This window comes from Delphinus delphis, chromosome 1 (assembly GCF_949987515.2).
Source record: "Delphinus delphis chromosome 1, mDelDel1.2, whole genome shotgun sequence".
Lineage (NCBI taxonomy): Eukaryota > Metazoa > Chordata > Mammalia > Artiodactyla > Delphinidae > Delphinus > Delphinus delphis.
Genome location: NC_082683.1, coordinates 11,796,749 through 11,818,465, shown reverse-complemented (window position 1 = coordinate 11,818,465; position 21,717 = coordinate 11,796,749). Strand labels below are relative to the sequence as shown.

At 43.5% G+C, this 21,717-nt stretch overlaps 1 protein-coding gene across 2 annotated transcripts in view; it reads right to left on the bottom strand.

The window, feature by feature from the left end:
- Window positions 1-33: 33 nt before the first annotated feature.
- The window catches only part of DNAJC16 (DnaJ heat shock protein family (Hsp40) member C16), a 37,264-nt gene continuing 15,580 nt past the window's right edge, over window positions 34-21,717 (bottom strand). Inside the window, exons 5-15 of one of the 2 annotated variants that reach the window (XM_060014839.1) lie at window positions 19,923-20,107; window positions 18,029-18,133; window positions 17,170-17,328; window positions 9,544-9,674; window positions 7,670-7,853; window positions 6,500-6,682; window positions 6,282-6,358; window positions 5,060-5,140; window positions 4,870-4,986; window positions 4,127-4,297; window positions 34-3,627 (exon numbers count right to left, since the gene is read on the bottom strand). In XM_060014839.1, coding sequence (XP_059870822.1) covers window positions 3,231-3,627; window positions 4,127-4,297; window positions 4,870-4,986; window positions 5,060-5,140; window positions 6,282-6,358; window positions 6,500-6,682; window positions 7,670-7,853; window positions 9,544-9,674; window positions 17,170-17,328; window positions 18,029-18,133; window positions 19,923-20,107 — 1,790 coding nt within the window. In that variant the 3' untranslated portion in view covers window positions 34-3,230. The remainder of the gene's footprint in view (window positions 3,628-4,126; window positions 4,298-4,869; window positions 4,987-5,059; window positions 5,141-6,281; window positions 6,359-6,499; window positions 6,683-7,669; window positions 7,854-9,543; window positions 9,675-17,169; window positions 17,329-18,028; window positions 18,134-19,922; window positions 20,108-21,717) is intronic. The other variant, XM_060014843.1, reaches the window with a different exon arrangement.

Sequence of the window (21,717 nt, the reverse complement as noted above, 5' to 3'; positions counted from 1 at the left end):
ATCATCATCTCGTGACATAAGAGCTACCCATAATCATCACACATTAAAATAGTTTATTTCTGTTTCCAGTCTGTAATATTCTTAAAACAAAATAACATCAGCTTCAGTGCCTGTTCACAATACAAAACAAAAACAACATAAAAAAGACACCATTTGCCAAATAAGTTATTTGTTCCTAAGAGTATCAAAAGTGCAAAATATTCACCTTCTTTTCAGGTCTGTCTCGAAAGCATCATCATCCTCCTTGACAAACTGAACAGATTCGGCAGCAGACACGCTGCGTTTGTTTCAAGGGACAATGTCAGGTATTTGGACATGACCAGCGTTTCAGCTGTAAAGAATGTTTTGCATCAGCTTTTCAAGAATTTTACTTAGAAAAAAATGTTTGAGTGTTTGCTCCTAATCCCTTTCCCCAAACAATGCAAATCACTTAAAACACATTCAGATCCCACTTCTTTTTATAGCAGGAAAACATTTACGTACTGAATAAGGAGGGAATCAACCTATTATTTGAAACCACAACCAAGTTTTCATGGTCAATAAGCGATGGCAGCAAGCCTGTGGTGCCCAGTGGGAGTTAGGGCAGGCCTGCTCGCTGACATGTTGCCTAGCTGGAGGTGATGAACTCGGTGTTAGACAGATTGTGCCACCGACACCTGGGCTGATAAAAAATTTTTAAAAAAACGGGTGCGTATATCTACAAAGGCTTGTTTTAGGCCAGTTGTTGTCCTCATCTGCTAAACATGATGCAGAGTCTGTATCAATCAGAAAAACCTACCTCTGAAAACATCAATGTTGTCAGTTTCAAGACACTCCAAGACTAGGAAGTTAACTTAGAGCCAAAATTGGGTCTGTGGGATTACATATGTAAGATAAATGGTAGCACTGGCTGACCAGGACAGTGGCTCATACATTTGACACAAAAGTAAACAAATTCATGGAAATGACATTCAGGAGGAAAGGCTTGGGTGGTCAAGGGTAAAGGTCAGTTTAAAAGCTTCCCAGTTTCCTCTTGGGGGGCATAGATAGCTACCAGCCCCCAAACGGATCTGTAGGTGATGTTTTTTGGATTCAAATATTTCCTAGGAACGTTTTCACTATTATCACTTTCCTTTCTTTATACAAATGAAAGGTGCAGCTGTCTGAAGGTGCTTTTTATTTTAATGATACAATTTTTTTTTTTTTTTTTTTGCGGTACGCGGGCCTCTCACTGCTGTGGCCTCTCCCGTTGCGGAGCACAGGCTCCGGACGCGCAGGCTCAGCGGCTATGGCTCACGGGCCCAGCCGCTCCGCGGCATGTGGGATCTTCCCGGACCGGGGCACGAACCCGCGTCCCCTGCATCAGCAGGCGGACTCTCAACCACTGCACCACCAGGGAAGCCCACAATTTTTTAAAGTGAACGAATCTGGGGTGTTTTTGGTTTTCAGAAATTAAGGTCAGGAATCCCATTAGTACCAGAAATTAAAAAAAATAAAAACCTACCACTGAACCAAAACACGACTGTATAAGCAACTTGGCCACAAGAGATGCAGAAAATAATCTTGAGGACTTGGTGCATCACAGAGCCAAAAATGAATTCCTTGATCAGTTCTACCTGGGCCAGATGCCATGAGATATGGCAATAAGAATAAACACCCACTTTTAGAGGATCATGTGGAAAAATAAAGCCTGGCAGTGATTTATTTTTTTAAATAAAGCAATAGATTCCATGAAAACTAGGGATTTCTGGGCTCAAATAATTTGTTACTTGCCACTGTAGCTCAATCCAAATGGCTTAGTTTAAAGCAATTACGATTAAAGACAATATTAACCTATTTTGTCCCATCACTGATTTTGACCCTTCACTTTACAAAAAGGCAACTTGTTTTGACATTTGAACTCTTTGAGGTTGTCCAAACTCCACTGGTGGTGTGCTCTAAAAAGAAAAGGTAAGCTCTCTTAACTGGCTGGTAGGGCCCCGCCTGGGGTCCATCGTTCACTGGAGCTCAGCGAGCTGGGGTGCTGATGACAGGTCTGACCCTGTTACTGGTGAAGCAGTTGTAACTTAAGAGTGAAAACAATTAAGATGAGACATCAAAATATGGGCCAGAAGCTCAAAGTGAGCAAAACGGAAGCCTAGAACGTGTCTTGGCTCACTTGTCACCAAAGAGGACTTGAAGATACAGCACTTTTGGGGTAACAGTATTCAAAATACAATTGCTGAGAAATTTTAAGTTCCTTGATACAAAGATATGTCTGATAGTTTACTAAAGAGACATCACTGTAGGGAAGAGGTTCCTTGAGCCTGACTCACGGCAGGAATGACGTGTCATCAGTTTAACATCTACTGGCTTATAGCAGCTTACCTCTACGTTCAGAGAGCAAGATTACAAGTTATGGCTCCTAATATCCACACCCTAAAACTGACAGAGGCAGAAAGGCATCTGAAAACATACAGGTAAATGGCTCAAGGTCATTACAGTACTTCTTGCCACGCGGATCCCTCCCCGGCTACTCTTAGTGTTTGGGAGGGGGCTGATGGGATGCTCAAGAAGGCATCGCTCAGGCACTGCCCAGCCCTCCCTTCTCTAGTCTCGGGAAGAAAACCAAACAGACGTGCAGAAACCCCCACGCAGTCCTAACCTTTTAAAACCGTGGCTGACAAGCTGTTGTAGGAGGATACCCCCCAAATATACTTTTAGCCATTTACTACCAAAAAAACCACTAATGTAAGATCGCTTGGAACTAGGCCTCTTTTGAGACACAGGGCCCAGAAGCTGCGGTGGCTTGTCCCACCGTTACAGCATGCACCGCGGCAGAAGCACGGCCGAGGCGGGGCAGGGGACAGATGGCCCGACTGGCACACCAGGCTCGCGAGGTCCCCCCAGGCTCTGCTGCAGGGTCCAGCCCTGTGCTTGTCCCACAGCACAGAGACAGGACAGGGGAGGTGGGGGGCGAGCACGGGGCGGGGCGACAAAGGAAGAGGTAATGAGCAGTCTATTTTAAATAGTGTGGCATCCAAATGAGGAAAAAAGACCTAAAGGAAAGTATTCAGATCTGGGGAATTCAGCGTTTGGTGTTTTTCACTCCTAGGTTAGAACAGGACAAAGGAAAGATTCTTCTAGCCACTGTTCTGGAAGAATAATCTAAAATCTATACTCTGCCCATTGTGATAGTTTGAGTCCTGAAAATACCTGTTCACAGGGGCCTGTTAAAAAGTCTGAAGAGTTCGAGCCTCTTTTAGAAATTCTCAGTCTAGTTCAGGCCATGACGGGATATAAAACCTCTGTAAGGAGCCTTCCAGCAGCCGTTCCATCCATAAGGACAACTTGCTCAATTTTCCTTTGATGGGCCTGGATCCAAGGCCAGAAGATTTCCCTCGAGATTCACCCAGATGGAGGGAAGAGTCAAGGTCACTGCACGACCCCATGGCTTCCTCCTCTTCGACTGTTTTTTGGGGCTTGAAGAGGCAGAAGTATTTCTTGTGGCCATTCAGAGCCAGTACATAGCCCGTGTAGTCGCGTTCCATGAAATGCTTGTCGTATTGGTTTGGGATCGGGGCCACATCTTGAGCAAATTCTAGTAAGTATTCCAGCCATTCTCTGTGTTTATCTAGACTCAGGAAGGAAAAGTGCAGGCAGCTGCTCCTGTAGGAAGGACAGAAGGAGGATTTAGGGTGTTTCCCGACACATTTAGTCGCAGGGAACACAAGGACCTCAGTCAGATTTTAAATAATAGGAAAAGGCTTTGTGCTGGGTGGGGCCTGAATACAGAAGAAACGAAGGATTTCTGCGGGACCCGGAGGGCTTCTGCAATGGCGGCAAGAGCCCCTCATCCATTTCCTGCCCCTTGCTGGGCGTCACCCACATCACTCTCGGTGTCTGGCTTCAGGAAAAGGCACAAGAGCTGGAGAAGAGAGTTTCCTGAAAGGGCTCAGGGAAGACCGAGTTCAAGCTCTTCTGTTCAGAACCAACAGTCAAGCGGAAGAAAGGTCCCCACACGATGGCTTAGAGGTCTGGGTCGGAAAGGTCACAGCCAACATGCACGGAAAAAGCCCCTGCAGCTCCCTCCTTACCCAAGTGTGCAGGCTCCCCCCCTCCTGCTTCCACAGCCCCTGCCCTCTCTCACGTGCACCCAGGAGCTCACCCAGTGAACGTGTAGACCTCCAAAGCGAACTTCTGCAGCAGGCTGGTCTTGGTGGAATTTGACAGGATGAGGACCACGTTCATGTGGCCTGGCCTCAGGCGTACCAAGTTACTGGTGTACGTTACGTCTGTGAGCTCGGTCACCTCCACAAAGCCTTTTTTAGGAATCTTGCTGTGGAGAAAAACTGAGGAATTAAGATCTTGTAGGATAAGGGAATGCCACGACTTTTAAAAGGAACAAGTGGAAGAAAATGATATGTTCTAACCAGACTAGATATGTTATTTACTAGTCTCGAGCCTGGCGCATGGGCAGGGCGGGACTGACCCCCGTCTGGTTATCCCGGGACCGTAAGGAGCCTTGCCGGGGCCGCCGTGCAGCTGGTGCAGAAGCGGCTTTAGGACAGGATGAAGGCCGTCAACACAGTTACGGTGACGCGCCGTTCTCTGCTTCTGGCTCATCTAGCATCTCCCTGACACGCTTCTTTGCTTGCTTCCCGCCTTCATGATTAAATCTGGGATTGAGAAACTCAGGGTACTGAGGAGAAGATAACTAGTCCTGCGTCTGAACGCCTAGGCAGTCTCAGTCAGTGCTCGTCAGCTGCGACTCTTGCCTAAATCCACATCTCTCACAAGGGGGGGAGCCAGGGCTCTGAGCTGTACTAGCCCCTTGGACGCTGCTTATCAGACCCCGCGGCGCGCGGGGCTGCTGCTGAGGGCGAGGTGCTGGTGTTTGGTTAGGGCGACCTGCTGGGCTCCTTGGTGAAGCTTGGCTCTGTCCTCCCGGTCTTCTCGTGGGCTTCCTCTTTGTCTGGAGGGCTTGACTCTCGCTCCTCATTTGAGTCACTGAAGTAAGAGAAAGGACTTTTCCAGAAGGTTTGTACGGTCCGGGGCTCACCCTTCAGACACGGCACTGAGCAGACACGGAGGCTCTTACCTGAAAGCCTGGATGATGACGGTGCCGAAGAGGATGAAGAGAGCAGAGAAGACCAGGGACAGAAGGGGCATCATTTCCCGCCTACAATGAAGTTCACAAGCTCTGGTCAGCTCTATGTGGGCTGCTGTGACATGCCAATGAATGGTTTTAGGTTTCTCCTCTCTGGCTTAAGAGAAAAACCCTAAACAGCCCCAAACCGAAAAGCTTTCACATCAACAAACACCTTTTTTTTTTTTTTGGCTGCGCCGTGCAGCTTGTGGGATCTTAGTTACCCAATCAGGGATCGAACCCGTAACCCCTGCATTGGGAGTGCAGAGTCTTAACCACTGGACCGCCAGGGAAGTCTGACACTTTCTAATCTCATACAAACAGAGGTTTTTTTGGGAGGTGGTGGTGGTGAAAGCAGAGGTTTTTCCCTCACTGTTCTAATAATGCACAGATCACTTATTCAAAAAGTTTTTGTGTCTCAGGCTTGGTGACTAAATTCTGCAGAAGGAAACAATGAGATGGGTAACAAACGATTTAAGTTATAAACATGGAGGAACATTCTAACGTCAAGGGTAGTATCAGGTGACTAAAAAGGTCTGTGGAATTATTTCCTTTATTTTGATTGATTTATTTATTTTTTCTGGCCAGAATAATTCAGATGTGGCCCAGAGGGGAGGAGAAGGGAGGCAAAGTTGACTTCTCAAGATCTCCACTAGGTGTTCTGAAATTTTATTCACCCACAAACACCCATCAAAGGCCTGCTGTTTTTCAGGAGCTGGGTTGGGGGCCAGGAAGCACGAACATGAGTGGGACATGGTCTGTCCTCAGGAGCTCATGGTCTCATTGGGGTGGGAATGGTATAGCCCTCCCTTCTCCAATTAATTCACTGATTCATTTGTGCATCTATTCACTGGACTCCATGTGTGTCAGGCCCTGTGCTGGACACCAGAGGTGCTCTGATGAAGAGGATGGTCCCAGGCTCTGCTAGCTGGAGGGGCAGCCAGGGGTGATCCTTTCTTTCCCCACCAGTGGGAAAGGGTCAATCAGCAAATATAAAAAAAGGGAAGTCACTGAAAGAAAGAAAAAGGGGAACAGTTGTTGAAAATATGTAAACACTCTTCCACCTGCCTATGGAGTCCACACTGAAATCAAAGAAGAGTGGACTCTTCTCAAAAAAAAACAGCAGTCCTGGTAGTTAACAGAGAGAGAAATTCAAACTTGGCAATACTCCTACCAGTTGCTGTGAAATATGCCGTCCCAAGAGTCTGAGATGTAGTCAGAAGCAGAATAGAGCCAACGAAGGAGAAAAATCTGTTGAGGGAGAAAATGGGTGACGGTCAGGCCCGGACCCCTGAGCCCTGGAGGGAGAAGACCCCTGCCTCCAACATGGCACTGTTGCTCTGGGGGCTCAGGAGCCCTGCCCGGTGCCCGTCCTCCTGGCTATGTGCTTACAGGGGCAAGTTCATCGGTCAAGTCGGGGAGCACAGCTTCCGAGGACAGAAGAGCTGGGTCTTTCCGCAGTTGGTCAAGATAACCCAAAAGGATGAATTTATCGCTCTCACTCCCGGTCCAGGGATCCTCCAGGGTTTTATACACCACCCTCCCTGCTGTGTTGCGCCTTTCTAAGATAGACACCTGGGAGAAAAAGAGAGCAAAAACCATGAGAATTCTCAAAAGAATGCGAAGTTACTCTTGCTTGGGTTTTTTCCAGGGAGGATGGAAAAAACGGGTCTAGCGAAGCTCAAACACAGGTATGGATGAGTGTACAATATCTGCAAGAGACTGACATTTTTCTAACAAAAGAAATTAGTTTTGTGGTGACTTTCCAGAGCTTTTGCTAAAGTTAAAGCTCCTTCTTCTCAATAGACTTTGTTCTATAACTTCTGACTTAATGTCATAAAGAAGGAAACCTTTGTTTTTTCGAGAGATTTTTTTTCCATAATTACCAAGATGATGAAAAAGACAGAGAAGAATTTCATGCTTCTGCAGAGAGTGATGATGAAGGACGGGAAAGGAAGGTGAAATCAGTTAGGATGAAGTAAAAGAGGCAGAAGCACAGAAGGGAGACATTTGGAAAGCCTATTACTGGTAGCCTAAGGAAGATTCTACAAACTAGGTACTGTAAGACTAGACCTGCCAAGGGGAAAGGCTGGTGAAAGGGGCTGATGCTCTTTAATCTTTACCCAGAGGGAAGATGCTTTCTGTGAAGGTCCAAGGCTGAAAATCTAGGAGGTGAAATCAGCATAGTTTAGGAGTGCTTTCAAAACAGGCTTTGGACAGCACAGCGAACTATACTCAATATCCTGTGATAAACCGTAATGGAAGAGAATATAAAAAAGAATGTATATATAACTGAATCAATCTGCTGTACAGCGGAAATTAACACAACATTGTAAATCAACTATACTTTAATTAAAAAAAAAAAGTCAAAAAAAAAAAAAAAAAGTCAAACGGCTTCCAAGCGCTCGGAAAACATAAGGCAAAACAAAACGGAACAAACAGGCTTCAGAGATTCCTGGACTTCCTGGAATCTATACTGAAAACTCCTGAGGAAGGAGGACACAGAACTAAGCGTCACGTGCTTGTGAAGAGCTCGAGACCAGGACAGCATCCACGACTCACCGCTGATTTTCCTTGAAAGGCGTCGCTGTCTGGCAGTAAGGTGTTGGCAAACTCCTGCTGCCGATTGCTGTAGACGTGCACGAACCTCACTGTGTCCTGCGTGTTTGCCAGAGCAAAGGACAGGAAAGCCTCGAAGGGTTTACTCAGCTTGGTAGCTTCCGCGGTCAGTAGAACCACACAGTACCTGCAGGTCAACAAAAGACAAGACTTTAATCCCTGAGGCCACGGCTAGAACCTGAATGGCACGTGAAGGTGAAAGAGAGGAGACGCTCATTTACAAAGTGAACGAGCATGTTTTAGGAATGAAAGCTTCATGGGGGAGCCTCTAATGAGAGAAAATGTCCAAGGCATTAAGGACCCGCTTCTTTCTAGACTGGTGATGCTCTCCCCAAACCAAACTTCACGACATTTAGAGATGCCTTTGAAGGCAATGGTCACTGAACCCTTGATGCAGAAGGGCCTTGCAGAAGGCACCTGTTCTAGTTCTCCCACCGCAGGCAGGGCTGGTTGAGCCTATCTGAGGCCAGGGCCACTGGGCCTCATTCTGAAGGGCTTCCTTTGTAGTGGTGCCAAGGGAAAGTTCATCTAATCATTCATTCATGCATTCATTCTCTCAAATACTACTGAGCACTCAATAGATGCCAGGTAAGACAGACAACGCTCTTGCCCTCCTGGAGCTGATATTCCAGTGTGGAAGGCAGATAACAAATAGATAGATGGACAGATCGTGACAAGTAGTGACAAGGGTCATGAAAAAAAAAAAGAAGTGAAGGGGAGAGAGTCAAGGGTGGGCTGGGAGTCACGATCCATCAGGCTGGCTGCGCAGAGGTGTGAAGGAGATGCCATGAGGGGAAGTGGGGTCTGAGCACTCCAGGCAGAGAGCAGCGCAAGTGCAAAGACCCTGAGACTGGGGCACTCGAGCCAATTCACAGTGCTAGGAGGATCGCTGGCTGACATGAACTGGCTGAGGGTGGGAGAGTGGAGCGGAGGCAGAGGAGGTTAGGAGGCTAACACGGTGGCCTCGATGAGAGGTGACAGTGACCTGGCGAGGGTGGCGGTGCTAACAAAGGGAGGAGTGCGTGGACCGGGGATACTTTCTGAAGGCGGTATAAATACCAATCCTTAAAGCCCAGGATCACCTGCCTTACGGTTAATTAAAGTCTTTCTTCTCTTAGTCTATAAAGGAAACTGAAAAGCCTGGAAACACAGGGAAGTTTTCCTATTTTAAACAATATTTTAGTTGTATTTTCACATAACGTGATCAAAATGTTTCCCTTTCATATCCAGACCGCTTTCACTCATATCCAGACAGCTTTCACAGATGAAACAGCCCTAAATTTAAAGGCACTGATGCATTAATCTGAAAGAGGTATAATAAGTATTTTCCCTGTATTTCCAGACTTTAGACACTCTGTATGAATAAGTATGCCTCAGCCTTACTATTCCCATTTAATTATTTTACCATTTCCTCAGTACTCTCACTTCTCTACTGTTTAGTCATTAACCTGGCTCCTCTCCAAGACCCCCAGAGGCTCACCCTGTGTGGAATACTCTGGTAGGAACAGTAACTCTCTCCTACTCCATGCTGCTCTACAGTGACCCAGGCTCTCCTTGACGCCCGGCAAAATCTCCTCATCCTTCAGGGCTCAGCTAAAGTGTTACCTCTTAGGGGGATCTTCTCTGGCACACCCAATTATTTGGTCCTAAGGTGCCCTGGACTGTTATACCCCTCGCTGTCATAGTTGTTCATCAATATCTGTTACATGAAGAATAAATTCTGATTGTCTCAGGGTCGACGTTTAACTGCCTTGTAGTAAAATGCAACATGCCCCTCTGCTGCACTGATGAGCAGGGGCAAAGCCTTCAGTCCTTACTTCCTCTGTCGGTGAGACCGTTTCACGGGGCAGAGTTCATGGAACAACTTCTGGCTGGTGAGCCTGGCTGCCAACAGATACTTGTTTTGGGTGATAAAGTCATCAATGACCTGTTTCTTCATACCTCGGGCCTGGAGAAAAACCAAGAGACAGTGGATTCCGATTCAGTTTTCTCACTGAAAATGGGCTTTACTTACAGCTTAATAAACATGTAGCTGAGGGAATTCCCTGGCGGTCCAGTGGCTAAGACTCCGTGTTCCCAATGTGGGGGGCACAGGTTCGATCTCTGGTCAGGGAACTGAGATCCCGTATGCCGTGCAGCGCGGCCAAAAAATAAAAAACCAAAAAAAACAAGTGCCTGATCCTGGCTAAAGTAATAAAACCACTTACGTCAGACTCATTTGAGCAGATAAACATGTGGTGATCTTTTTAAAAAACGCAGGGCTGGGACTTCCCTGGTGGCGCAGTGGTTAAGAATCCGTCTGCCAATGCAGGGGACCAGGTTCTAGCTCTGGTCCGGGAAGATCCCACATGCCGCAGAGCAACTAAGCCCGTGCGTCACAACTACTGAGCATGCACTCTAGAGCCCATGAGCCACAACTACTGAGCCTGCGTGCCACAACTACTGAAGCCCACGTGCTTAGAGCCCATGCTCTGCAACAAGAGAAGCCACTGCAATGAGAAGTCTGCGCACCGCAACGAAGAGTAGGCCCCTCTCGCCACAACTACAGAAAGCCTGCAGGCGGCAACAAAGATCCAACGCAGACAAAAAAAAAGAAAAGAAAAAAAAAAGCAGGGCTGAGAGCAATGACGTAGCTATCTCAGGTCAAAGGAAAAATCAAGTGCTCTTTTCACTGGACAACTTTTATATACTGTTGTACGGTAGCAGATTTAAAAAGTCAATAATTTGGAATTTTTAGGCAAATTTACTTCAAGATTTATAGGAAACTGAACAATTGAAAATAAACTCCCTGGGACTTCCTGGCAGTCTGATGGTTAAGACTCTGTGCTTCCACTGCAGGGGGCACGGGTTCAATCCCTGGGGAACCAAGGTCCCGCATGCCTTGCTGCATGTGGCCAAAAAAACAAAAAGAAAGAAACAAAACCCCCCACAAAACTCCAAAGTAACAATGTTACTGAGTATAAAAGGCGGACAACAAAACTGTAATATGACCACTTTGTTATTACTGACTTTCATATATTTCAAAGGACTGAAATTTTATATATGGTAGCTTCTCTGACCACAATTAAACAAGAAATCAATATAAGATAGAAACCAGAAAATCCCTTTTTGTTTAGAAATTAAGAAACTCTGAATAACTTATTGACCTAAGAAGAAAGCATATCAGATATAAGAAAATATTTTGAATTTGAAGTGATTAATGAAAATACTATTTATCAAAACTTTGGGACTCAGATAAAGTATCAGTAGTACTTGGAGAGTAATGTTAAAATGAATATAATAGAAAAGAAATTAATGAACTAGACATCCATATCAAGAAGTTACAACAAAAATACAACCGTAGTGGGCTTCCCTGGTGGCGCAGTGGTTGAGAGTCCACCTGCCGGTGCAGGGGATGTGGGTTCGTGCCCCGGTCCGGGAAGATCCCACATGCTGCGGAGCGGCTGGGCCCGTGAGCCATGGCCGCTGAGGCTGCGCGTCCGGAGCCTGTGCTCCGCAACGGGAGGGGCCACGGCAGTGGGAGGCCAGCGTACCGCAAAAACAAACAAACAAACAAAAACAAACCGTAGAGAAAAGGAAATAGTAAAGATGAATATAGAAATCAATAAAACAAAATAAATATATAAGAAGAAGAATTAACAAAAACAAAATTGGTTCTTTGGAAGAGCTAATAAAATTGACAAACCTCTGGTAAAACCAATCATGAAAATAAGAGAGAAGGCACAAATAACCATTATCAAGGATGACGAGGGACTTCTCTGGTGGTCCAGTGGCTAAGGCTCTGCGCTCCCAATGCAGGGGGACCCAGTTTGATCCCTGGTCAGGGAACTAGATCCCACATGCCACAACTAAGAGCTTGCATGCCGCTACTAAAGATCCTGCACGCCACAAGGAAGATCCTGCACGTGGCAACGAAGATCCCAAGTGCCGCAACTAAGACCGGGCACAGCCAAATAAATAAATATTAAAAAAAGAAAAAAAGGGACCTGCTTGCTGGCACAGTGGATAAGACTCCATGCTCCCAATGAGGGTTCGATCCCTAGTCAGGGAACTAGATCCCACATGCGTGCCGAAACTAAGAGTTCACATGCCACAACTAAGGAGCCTGAGTGCTGCAACTAAGAAGCTGGGGAGCCACAACTAAGGAGCTCTGGAGCTGCAACTAAGGAGCCTGCTGCAACTAAGACCTGGAGCAACCAAAAAAATAAATATTAAAAAAAAAAAAGGATGACGAGGAGGAATCACTCCCTATGTTGTAGAAACTAAAAATATATACGTATACATACATATATATATATATACACATATACATTTAAATTTGAAAATTTAGATGAAACAGAAAAATTGCTAGAAAAATAAAACAACATCTGAAAAAGAGAAGAGTTAACTAGTTCTATAACCATTAAAGAAGATGAGTCAGTAGTCAAAAATCTCTCCTTGAACACAAACTCAGGCTGAGATGGCTTTACGTAGGTGGTTTTGACCCAATTTTCAAGGAGGACAATCTAATCTTATACAAAGTCTTCCCGAGAAGAGAAAAAGGGAGAACACACCCCATCTCGTTTCATGATTCAAATCCTCACATGGGCATCTTGAGAAAGAGAAGTTAGAAGTCAATCTCATTTCTGAACATAAATGTGAAAGTCCTAAACAAAATGTTAGCAAACTGAATACAGCAATATACTGAAAGCAAAATATAAATAATGATCCTGTTGGATTTATCTCATGAATGCAAGTTAGGTTTAACACTAGAAAATGATTAATATGATTTAGCACATTACAGAACATGAAAGAAGAAAACTCTGGATAATCATAATGGATGTGTAAAAAGTATCTGATAAAAATCAACACCATTCATATCAGAAAAATTAAATTGGTCTAGTGTTGGCAAGGATATGGAGCAATGGAACACTCACACGTGATTGGTGGAAATGTACTTAGGAAAACACATTAGCTAGTAAAGTTAAAGATATATATATATATTTAATCATTAAAAAAAATAAAGCCATATATGTTAACATAAATAACTTTTTTTAAACATTAAAAAAAATAATTTCCAAAACCAAAAAATGTTTAGTGAGAAGATTAACACTGCTTTACATTTTTACAAATCTTTTTAATGTCTGGTTTCATAGGAGAGATAGGTGGATTCTCATATCTGCTTCTATATACAATCGGGGGTCACATATTGTTTTGGTTGAAAACCCAGCCTCACACAGATATATGGTTAGAAAAGGGAGGTTTATTTTAATAGCTTTTCAGATAACTGTGGATATCCTTCTTTGCCACTACACCGAAACTGGACAAATGGTAGTTTCTTAAAAGTTAGTTGCTATGTGGATTCAATGAACTTTTTTTGTTTTTTTTTGGCTGCACTGCATGGGGGATCTTAGTTCCCCAACCAGGGATCGAACCTGTGCCCCTGCAGTGGAAGCACAGAGTCCTAACCACTGGACCGCGGGGGAATTCCCATCCATGAACTTTTAGTACTCTGTTAAATTAAAATTCACTGATCAAAAATAAAGAAGGTAAAATTCACTGATCGCTGTGCACTTAGAATGGATCTTTTGCTCATGCATGGTCATTCGAAAAATACTGGTTCACTGATCTCCCAGATGCTGACAAATTTTCTTATTCATATGAAAAATGCATCACATCGATGAACCAATCTCGTAAGCAAGTTTGAGAAGCTATCAAGGTCACGATGGCTGATACAAATTTTTCAAAATTAAAATTTCCTTGGAAGCCTGGATTCTATCGTCAGCAACAGATGCTGTGAGTTGTTTCCCTTAAAGTGCCAGGCTCACTTCATTCATTTTAAAGAAAATGTCTGCCCTAACTCTGAGTAACCATAGTTGTCCGTCAATTATTCTTTCAAGTAAAAAATGATGTTCCATCAAAAAAAAAAAAAAAAAAAAAAAAAAGAAAAGTTGCCAGTTCAAAACTCCTGAGTTAGGCAACCACACAGACATTTGTCCCCAGGACACCCTCTCAACTTGGCCTGCAGCAGAGCTTTCTGCACACTTCCTATTTTGTCACAGAGAACATTAAAGATACCAGAAAGACGTGGACTTGAGTGTCAATTTACCTATTAATAAAATTCATACTTCTTACTGCTTCATCAAGGCTATTCAGTGAAATGGGAGTTGACCCTCTGTGTTGTTACGGTGAGTGCTTAGGCGTGAAGAACACACGGCCACCGGCAGCCTGGTGCCCGGGCCTTGGTGTGTGCACTTGGTGGTTATGCACTGGAAAGTTTACCCACCATTGCTTTTGCACCATCGGTGCAAGCGTCAACACAGAGAAAAGACAAATTATGTCTTAGTGGTTCCTGTGAAGACAGCTTTGATCTCACAGACTCTCTTAAAGGGTCTTTTGGACCCCCGCCCCCCGCCCCCAGGGGTCTGTGAACCACATTTTTAAAACTGCCGTCCTGTAGAAACTTGTGATTGGGTACACCGGGATACATGGGATGTCCACAGCATCACTGGTCCTAAAGCCCCGAAATGTCCATCAACAGAAGAATGAATAAACCCATTATCATGTGGCCATAGCCACTGTACAGCAGATGAAAACAAGTTAACTAGAGCTAAGAGAAACCACTAGTGCTACTAGTGTTTGCTAAGCCCCTTGCCATTGGGAGGACTCAGTTTATGTTAAGAATGCAGTTTTACATTCATAAAGAGCAAACTGGTAAAGCATCCATTGTACCAGCAATTTTGTTAATGTATCTGATTAACGATTTTCCCCAGGGAATAAATAAATAACAATTCCCAAGAGTACAAGCTATCACTAAAAAGCAATTTAGGAAATCTTACAGATTAATCTTGGATTGAGATGACCTTTCCTCTCTTCCACAACTGGCATTTGTTTGCTTCCTGACCCTCTCTTGGCTCCTTCTTAGTCGCCATCAGGCATCCCTTCTTTTTTTTTTTTTTTTTTTTTTTGCAGTCCGCGGGCCTCTCACTGTTGCAGCCTCTCCCGCTACGGAGCACAGGCTCCGGACGCGCAGGCTCAGCGGCCATGGCTCACGGGCCCAGCCGCCCCGTGGCATGTGGGATCTTCCCGGACTGGGGCACGAACCCGTGCCCCCTGCATCGGCAGGCGGACTCTCAACCCCTGCGCCATCAGGGAAGCCCTCCCCTCTTTTTATTTGCTGGTGATTGTCCAGAGTTTTGTCCTTGGCTGCCTTTTCTCCTTACTTTACATACGATGCCTGCGAGATCTCCCCACACTAAAGATTTCACCCTCTAACCAGTCACTGACGATTCACAAATCTCTATTCCAGCCCCTCCGCCCTTCCTTGGATCTAGAGCCCTGCCTGATGGGCATCTCCCCTTGGGTTTCCTGAAGGCAGTTCTAATTCTTATGTCCACAACTGAACTCATTACCTTCTTCTTAAACCTGCTCTCCCTTCCTTACTATCCACTTTCCCCATCTGGTTCTGTCACACACAACACCCTAGTCCCATAGTCTCAGGACCCCTTCTACATCCACAGGGCACCCCGGAGGAACCCTCCATCTTAGTGAGACACCTACTACAGTGGACGGTCTTTTTCCTCTCCTGACTGTGAGTCAAAGGAGGATGAAGACTAAACTGGATGTCGGAGCTGTTCTGTATTTAGTGTTCAGCAGGCAGGCAGTGAATGTACTGAATAAAGGATTTTAGAGAATTTCTCCTTCTTCTCGTTCTAGCCTCCTATAAGAGAAAGTATCAAAGGGTTCTTGACCATTTAAAAAAAAATAACATTAAAAATATTAAAAAATACATGTCCATTATAGGGATTTTTGAAAACCTAAATATTGAAATAATACCTAATTCCGCCATCAAAAGATAACCATTAATGTTTTGATGTATTTATTTCTAGTTTTTTCCTGTGTGTACACATGCACACATGCACTCACTTTACAAAATTGAGGTCAGTGAATAAACTGCATATACAATTCTGCATCCTGCTTTCTCTGTAACATCATGTTAGGAAAATTATACCCATCATTAAGTATTCTCGAGTTGCCATTTTAAATGGCTATATAATAGTCTCTGGGATGTACCAATAATTATCCTGCCGTTGGATGTTTATATTTCCACCTCATTTTTGGTATTATGAATGATACTTAACATCTCTGTATGTACTTCTTTGCCCGCGTTCCTATTCCTTTAGGATAGAGCCCTAAAAGGTAATCTCACCACCCTCAGGTCTTTCCTCGTGTCACCTTAATGAGGCCCTTCCTGGCTGCTCCACCTTAAAAATGTGAACCCTCTCCCATAATACCCTCTTCCCTGTTTTATTTTTCTCCGTGGCACGTATCACTATATAAATACCACGACAGAGTATGTTATGCTGATTGTCTGTCGTCCCCACTAGAACACAGGACGGGGAATTCTGTCAGTCTTGTCCAGGGCTGCACCCTCAGCACAGAAAGCGGTGTTTGGCACACAGCAGGTACTCAGGAGTGCTCTTCTGCTAGGCAGTTGATGTTTCATCACCCAATCGCTTTTCGGAAAACTTTTGAGGCTTCTTCCAGCAAGGCAAGAAAGACAAGTCCCTGTTTCTCTGTAGTCTCAACTCTACTGAGGATTTTTCCTTCAAAAATCTTTAACAATTTGATGAGAGAAGAAAATGTTTATTTTGCTTTTCTCTGATTATTAGTGAGATTTATTTTTTTAAAGGTGTTTATTAGTCACTTGAATCTCTTCTCAGGATTTTGTTCACTTCATTTTGGGGGGAAGTTTTAAAAATTTTTTTAAAAATTGAGGTAAAATTCACATAACATGAAATTAACCATTTTACTGTACAATTCAGTGGCACTTAGTACATTCAGTGTTGTGCAGCCCTCATCTCTATCTAGTTCCAAAACATTTTCATCACCCTAAAACTCTGTACTCATTAAGTGGTCATTCTCAAGAAGTTTTGGGTTGATTTCCTTGATTAGAAGAAGCTCATTAGAAATTAAAGATAATGATCCCTTTTATATTGGTTGTAATTACTTCCCTTATTGTTTAATCAAAAATTCTTAAGCATTTATATAAAAATTTAAAACTTATAATCAAGTTATTAAGATTTTCCAACAAGATTTTCCCCAATGTTTTTAGCCCTTCCCTATCTTAAGATCAGATAAATATTCAGCGTATGTTCTTTAACTTAGTTTATGGGTTTTTTTCTTTTTTTCCAGTGATGTTATTTAGTTAATTAATTAATTAATTAATTTTTTGGCTGTGCAGCGAGGCATGTGGGATCTTAGTTCCTGACCAGGGATCAAATCCGCACCCCTGCAGTGGAAGTGCGGAGTCTTAACCACTGGACCGTCAGGGAAGTCCCTAAAGGAAGAGATTAAAACTAGTTTCTTCTCCTCTCCTGCTGTGCTCGATTTTGCTGTTTATTTATATGACATCTTGAGATAAAATGGGAGGGCCATCTTGAAACAAGGTGACACTCACATACCTGGATAACATCTGCAGGCTTGTGTATGTGTTCTTTAAAGATCAGGATGGTGGGGGTATAGACGTTGACGTTGTATTGCCTCGTCATCTCTTCCGCCCCTCTCAAACCGACGTACACGTATCCAAATGACAAATAATCTTTATACGCGAAAGCAGTCAGCTGTTAGGGCATAACAGAGAGGAAGAAATGAAATTGATAGCACAGCATCTACATTAAGTGTGACTTGTTCTCATCAGTGGGTGCAGATGAACGCTAGCTTATACAGCCCCACTCAGGCTGCTACACCCTCGTTCCCTGGTAGGAATGCTATGGTGCTCCATGAACAAAAACTGTACCAACAAAGCTAAACAACAACTAATTCTTTTTTTCAGACAGAGCAAGATATTCATCTTACTGAGATCTGTACTGGGTGGGAGGTTTGAGGAGTTAACTGTACCCTAATTAGGTAAGATGGCAGTGACCATGCCAACGGTTTAGCACTTTCCTCTCCCATCTCATGTCACAGTGATAACCAGAGGTGTGCTAGACAGAAGTATAGTATATATTCAGAGGGCAGGTTCGGAATCAGACAGGCTACAAGGGAATCGATATTCAACATGGGAGACCTTGGGCAGGTTACACAACCACTCTAAGCTTCAGTAAAAGTAGGGATAATAATCTGTATCACTGGGTTCTTCTGAAGATTAAATGCTATTATGTGTGTGGAAAGTACTAGCACAGTAATAGCATCAGTAGGTCCTCAATGTATGGTGGTTAAAGCAAATTTCTGGTCTTCAAGCATTTCTCTTGGGATGAGCTATTACTCACAGAAAAGAAAATCACCAAAATAAGAGAAAACATTACCCAGCACCTAAAGTACCTTGTAGAGCAGTGGTACAACGGGCATTTGGTCAAACAGAAGGACATGCGGTTTATTCTCTTGCTGCCAGCCAGAGAGGAATCTGACATAATTTTTACTTGTAACCTTAAATTGAATAAAGGATGTTAGTTTCAACATTTAATTCTTAACAACTGCATTATAATCCAGTCAGGAGATAATTAAACAAAATCAAATATGTGCAAAAGATTGTTTTGTAAAAAATAAAAAATGCAGACAACTAATTTTTTGCCTTTATGTGACTAAAATTCATTAAAAGAACAGAGATATTGATTTCATATTTTCATGTGATCCAACCCTTACAGACTGAAATCATAATCTTTTCTGAAACAAGTACTGACCATACTATAAAAAAAATGAGCTTTCAAAGTTGGTTCTTGCTCAGTTATAGACTCTGCACTTGTTAATCTATTAGAAGATAATGCAACAACTGCTCTTTTAAAACGGCTTGAATAAAAATAAGTGGGCCCACCCCACCTATACATTACATAAGTTCATTCACTGCCATCTGAATTGCTACTTCTGTGTTTCCCTGTTTATGCCTTAAAATAATCCCAAGAAAACAAATTAAAAACTTGAATTAAATTTCTATCTAGTAAATGTTCATAGTAGTTCAAAAAAGTTTATCTTTCCACTTTGCTTCCAGAATGATCTATATAACACCGCAATCTCATCATTTCACCCCACTGCTCAGCCCCTTTCAATGGCTCCATCACCTGCAGGCCAAGTCCAAGTTCCTTAAAGGAGACCCTCACAGTGAGATTGCCATTAACCCCTTTAATCCTGTCTTCTCCCACTCACTAATGACTACTTCATACAAAGCAGGCTACCTCTGTATGCCTGGAACTCATTCCCTTCTTCTCTCTCCTCACCTGGCAAACTCAGTACAGGGGTCATTTCTGCCAGGAAGCCTTTCTCAAATCTCTAGGATGGGCACGCTACATATAGGATGGAAACAATCACCTACTAGACTGCGAGCTCCTTGGAAAGTGTCCTCAGCACTTATCATAATGTCTGACATACAACAGGCATTTTAAAAAGGTTTGAGGACCTGTCAGGACAACCTATCATCATTTTAGGAGGCTACAATGCTCTCTGACAATTTCAAGGTAACTCCAACAAATATTTCTTCTGTGGGTAATGATCCTGGTGGGACAGGCTGTGTAGAAATAGGATGGAAGTATCTGTATGTTCACTCTCCTTGGTATTATTAAAAGAATGAATCATTTTCATTTAAAGCAACATAAGAATCTTCTAGTTCCTGTGATCTCTAACCTCAGATACTGAGGGAAAAATGCTTCTTAAATATAAAAATCATAGTTTATAGTTTGTGGGAATTTCTGTGCCTGGTTTCTCTAGCTCAATCTTTTGTTTGTGAAGTTTATTCACACTGTTGCATGGCTATATGTTTTGAAAGTTCCAAAAATAATATGATTTCATGGAATCTGGTGTTTTCAATAGATATGATCGTTAAATATATAACCAAATATAACTTAATTTGAATACTCTCATAAGAAAAGTATCTTTAAACGAACACATGCATGAGTTGGAAAGACCTCCTTCATCCCATGTTGTGATCTAATTTTTTGTTGAGAAAAGAAGAGGCACTCTCATTTTAGGCTCAGATTCCTATGACAGTGTAAGTCTTCCCAGCGGTTTTGACAAGGATGGTTCTTTCAGTCTCTCTACGTCATCGGTTTCAATTTTCAGTCTCTGGCAGACTTCATTTAAATGATTTAGTTAGAGTAATTAATTAATTAATATGTGTCTTGCCCTGCCCCAAATGAAACTCAGGTCTGAGGATGACCACAGGTAGAGTTCAGGGCAGCCAGCAGTCCCAGGAGCCTCTTGAACTACTTCTCAGCCAGGTACTTACTTTCTCCACCAAGTTCCCTGGAAGAAGACTCTCTACAAACTGTCGCAGGTTCTCACGGACAACTGCATTATGGAAGAAGGAGATTTTCCCATTTATGATTCCTAGGATAGCCGGTGTGCTGTGTGCTCCCAGGTGATGGGCCAGGCGTCTCTCGTAGCCAGCGTGGACCACGCCGATTCCTACGCCTGAAAAATATGGAAGACCTCCATGAAGACTTTTATGCCCTCATGGCAGGTGAAGAAATGCTGCTAAGTAATTTTCTGGTGTGAAAATGAAATCCCGACTTAGTAGGAGGGGATATCTTTCCTGATAGACTGTCTAGCATTCTATCACTGCTGGAATGCTAAATTGGTTCAGTTTTTCTGCATAGCCATCTAGCAATGTTTAAGAAGGGCCACAAATCTTTCTATCTTTCAGTCCATGGTTTCTAATTTTGGGAGTAGATCATGAAGAAATACTTCAAAAGAAAAGAACAATCTGTCCACAGTGTTCCTATTCATAAAGAACACCACCTGTAAGCAATTCAAGGGTTCATCAACTCTGCAATGGTTGAAAAAACCTAGAATCTAACGATGGGCTGGAATCATAATCTTCTCACCTTTCAGAGCATGTCTCCCTTTTACATAAACTATTTTATAGAGATTTTGTACAGATTCTCAGAAAGAGAAAGAGATTAGGTTAAAATTACTTGGTCATATCCCACATAACTATTGTTAACATTTTGGTATCTATCTGTGCCTTTTCTTACGCAAATATGTGTGTGTGTGTATGTATACACACAGGTATAAATAAAATAAAACGGGATCATCTGACACTTATTTCACTTAGTATTTGAATAACTTTTCTTGTCTTTCATTCAACCACTGTATTTGGAGGGCTAGCTCCTCTGCTAAACATTGGAGATACAGTAAATGTTAATAGACAGTAAATATGCTTTTTCTCTTGGGTGTCTAACAGACCTCTAAGTATAAAGTTTTCAAAAACAAACTCCTGATCTCCTCCTCAAACCTGTTCTACCCTGGCTTTCACCATTTCCATTGACGGCGGCTCCCTCCTTCCCGTTACTCAGGACGAAAGTCTTAAGGGTGATCTTTGACCCCTCTCGTCTCTCACACCCTCCATCCGATCCATCAGCAAGTCCTGTTGGTCCTGTCTTCAAAATACAGCAGGAATCCGACTGTTTTTCTCCACTTCCATTGTACCCCGTCTCTTATGCATCTTCATCTCTCTCCCCTGAGTTGCTGCAATAACCTCCTCAATGGTGTCGTGTTTCTCCTTGTCCCCCTACTGTCTGTCCTCAACACGGTAGCCAGACTGTTCCTTCTAAAACATAAATAACGGACCATGTCGCTCCTCTGCCCAAATCTGGCAAAGCCTCCCCTTTCAACTCAGAATAAAACCGCAATCTTCACAAAGGCTGACAAGACCTCTGGGATTTGGCCCCTGGCCCCCTTCCTCTCCCATTCCTCAGGCTCACTTGCTCTAGCCCCCAGCATCCCTGTTCTTTAAACACACTGGCACGTTCCTTCCTGCCTTTGGGCCTCGGTGCTGGCTGGTGCACCTCCTGACATCTGTGTAGCTGGCTCCTTCACCAACCGCAGGTCCTTCTCAATGAGGACGACCCGACTCCTGTATTTAAAACTGCCCTCCCCACACTCAGGATCCCCTTCAAGTCCCTCACTTTCCCTTTTCCATAGCACTTACCATCTTCTAACACACCGCCCAAGTTCCTCATTCTGTGGATTTTTTTATTGTCTGTCTTCCCCTGTTAGAATGTAAGCCGTTTGAAGGCAGG